The following is a 3,515-nucleotide window of genomic DNA, read 5'->3' as shown; positions in this document are numbered from 1 at the left end:
GACCAAAAAAGTGCACCGTGAAGACAGAAACAACAGACCGATAAAGACAAATATACAAGAGATAATAAAGAGGGAAAAACAAGAATAAAAGCAACTTAGTAAAGAAAATGACAGAAGAGAACTGAAAACCAAAAAAGCGACAAAGGAAAAAAAAAAACAAATCGATAAAGAAAAAATAAACTAAATAATAAAGTAAAAACAGATAGGGTAAAATAAGAATAAAAACAACTTGGTAAAAAAAAAGTGGCAGAAGAAAAGTGAAAACCAAAAAAGCGACAAAGTGAAAAAAAAGACAAAAAAGAATATCACACGGAACAAAAACAAGAGACAACAAAAGAGTGATCGCTGTCTCCAGACCCACAATATTTAAGAAAAGAGACAAATTAAGTAAGAAAGTAAGACAGCTGAGAATCGAAAACCGAGAGGGATAAAGAAAATGGCAAAAAAAGAAAAGAAAAATACAATAACAAAAAGACAAAAAAGACAGACAGTCGCTTTTTACCAAAGAATAAAAATGGCAGGTTAATGAAGAAAACCTAAATACACAAAGACATAAAAAAAGAAATACTGGAGAAAAAATTGGAAATAAAAGCATAAAAAATACGTAGGTAAGACAAAAAGAAACAGAGAGAATGTCAGATAAAATGCAGGAAATAAAACCATAAAATTGGGAGGTATGATGAAAGTGGAAATAATAAAGAGGAGAAAATAAAGGCATAAAAAATAGACAGGTATGAATAAAAGACCTAAAAAGAGAATAATTAACAACAGCAGAAAATAAAAACATAAAAACAGACAGGTATGGTGGTCTCTTATTTGGGTCACAGAAGCCGTTCCTCTCACCCTCCCTGTCTCTGCTGTCTTAGAAGAAAGCAGAGACTCTTAGCTGCTCTTAGCGCATTCACGGCCCTCTCTCTGTTACTCTTAGTCTTCCACACCTCATCTTCAAATTCCTCCACCTCTTCCCCATACCTCCCTAGACAGAGCGGGGGAGGTACAGAGAGGCACAGAGACCTCCCAGATAAGCAGCATTATGTCAGGGATGTGATACAGAGCCCTGGGATACAGAAATACAGGATAAGCGGCATCATAATCACTCCTGCTAGCTACTCCAATGACTACAGGCAAATGAGACATAGCGAAGGCACAGATTGGACCCTCAGCAGAGACCACTTCCTAGCAAGTGACTTGGGGACAAAGAAACTGGTGCAGCAGAGAATCCCCGCGCTGCACAGAGACACCCTGAAGACCCGAGGCAACACCAACAGCGCCAGGAGGAGGAACAGAAAGTATGACAGAGAATCGGTAAGGGAGAGGCTGATGGGGAGAGTCGGGGAGGTGATGGGGGACCTATCCGAAAAAGAGACGAAGTTACTAAGACTCGGTGACCCCATTCAGGAAAACAAAAGACCACAGGAGGAAAACAAAAGACCACAGGAGGAAAACAAAAGACCACAAGAGGAAAACAAAAGACCACAGGAGGAAAGCAAAAGACCACAAGGAGAAAACAAAAGATTACAAGAGGAAAATAAAAGTCCAAAGAAGGAGGACAAAAGACCAAAACCTGGACCAATTGACCCCAGGGAAAGAAAGATCAGGTACAGACCCTTGAAAATTCCAGTGAAAATCCCTGTGAAAACCGTGAAAAATGTCCCCATATCCAGCAAAACAAGGATCAAGAAAGAGACAAACACGATAGAGAAAAAATCCGACCACATACTCCACCAACGGGACACAAACACCAGGTTCAAAACCCCAGAGAGACACAGAAACCCGGGCGAAACCCAAGCGAGGAGACCCGGCAAACCCAGAATCCCTAGACAAAATCCGGGGGAGAAGCCAACATGGAACAAAAACCGAGAGGGTCGAGCTATGGCGGGTCGAAAGGTACCACTAAGACGCCCTAGCAAAGATGGAGGCGCAAGAAAGAAAGCCCTCCTCGACTTAAATCGCCCTTTTTCTCTCGACCGCGCCTCCCACGGGATCGAAGCGCCTAAGGGATTCGACTCCTGGACCCAACGAAGCCCCAACCGGACCAGGGGAGTCGTACCTCTCGCCGGAGTGGCCGCAGAAGGGGGTGAAGAGGGAGGTGCTGGGTTCGACAAAGGGGCCACTCGCAATATTCTTCTCTTGGACTATTCTCGCCCTGCCTATTTCCCATGGAGGACGACCAATGATGAATGTGCCAATTATGCTACGAGGTAAGGGTTCTCTCTCTCTCTCTCTCTCTCTCTCTCTTTCATCCACAATCCAAGGAGTCTATTCTATATTCACCAAAAGGGGATATTTTTTCCTTTTTTTTAATGATGCAAAACGGTCTAAAAATTATGTCGTCGTTCTGAAAGGGTCAAGTTACACCATATGCAAAAGGTCTCCTTTTATCTATCTATCTATGCCTATCTACCTATTTGTCTATCTCTCTATCTACCTACCAGCCATTCTATATATGTACTGTTAGACGCCCTAATCCCGTAAGGGGAGGCCTGAAACAAATCGCCTCCACGTCCCCCTATCCTCTACGATCTGGCTGCCTTCCCTCCAGCACACAGAGCCTCTCTATCTTCATAAATAAATAATAAATAAATAAATACGAGATGCTATTGAGTTGCCCTGACCTTCGAAAATTTGGCCAGTTCCATCGGGGTACGAAGTCTTTATTATACTGTGACTGGCAATGGGGTGAAATGATGAAGCGAAAGAGTGCGTGCGCGTGAAGGCGACCTGGGATGGAATGAGGGATTGTGGGTCAGGAATTGATGGGAGGGTGATGTGTGGTGGAGGGTGATGTGTGATGGAGGGTGGTGTGTGGTAGAGGGTGGTGTGTGGTGATGGGTGATGTGTGGTGAAGGGTGGTGTGTGGTGGAGGGTGATGTGTGGTGAAGGGTGGTGTGTGGTGGATGGTGATGTGTGGTGAAGGGTGATGTGTGGTGGAGGGTGATGTGTGGTGAAGGGTGGTGTGTGGTGGATGGTGATATGTGGTGGAGGGTGGTGTGTGGTGGAGGGTGGTGTGTGGTGGAGGGTGGTGTGTGGTGGAGAGCTGTTTATGAGTAGGGACAGAAATACCCTCTTTATTTTGTCTAGGCTACCCCTTACTGGATGCGGCGTTAGGCAAGACAGGGTTATATACTGTATTTGCAATGGGTTGTGGGTTGCTTCTCTCTCTCTCTCTCTCTCTCTCTCTCTCTCTCTCTCTCTCTCTCCCCCCATGCACACACTGTCTTTAATCCCTTTAATAATTCCTCCCTTTCTCTCTCTCTCTCTCTCTCTCTCTCCTCGTTCCTTCACCTTCCTGGTCTTTCTCTACTTCTTTCACCACACACACACACACACACACACACACACACACACACACACACACACACACACACACACACACACACACACACACACACACACACACACACACACACACACACACGAGAGACAGACAGACAGACAGAGACAAAAAGGTGTGCGCGAGGAAGTACTTGAGTATGTGCGTGAACTGTGTGCGTGTGTACGTTAATAGTTACCTT

General features: G+C 44.7%; 1 protein-coding gene across 1 annotated transcript in view; it reads left to right on the top strand.

Annotated features, from left to right (window-relative positions):
* Positions 1–667: 667 nt before the first annotated feature.
* The window catches only part of LOC145408432 (uncharacterized), a 39,383-nt gene continuing 36,535 nt past the window's right edge, over positions 668–3,515 (top strand). Inside the window, exon 1 of the mRNA XM_080279161.1 lies at positions 668–2,201. Coding sequence (XP_080135287.1) covers positions 802–2,201 — 1,400 coding nt within the window. The 5' untranslated portion in view covers positions 668–801. The remainder of the gene's footprint in view (positions 2,202–3,515) is intronic.

This window comes from Coenobita brevimanus, chromosome 77 (assembly GCF_032717465.1).
Source record: "Coenobita brevimanus isolate Jiangsu-jjx chromosome 77, ASM3271746v2, whole genome shotgun sequence".
Classification (NCBI taxonomy): Eukaryota; Metazoa; Arthropoda; class Malacostraca; order Decapoda; family Coenobitidae; genus Coenobita; species Coenobita brevimanus.
Note: the sequence above shows the minus strand (reverse complement) of the source record. Positions and strands in the feature narration are given on the sequence as shown.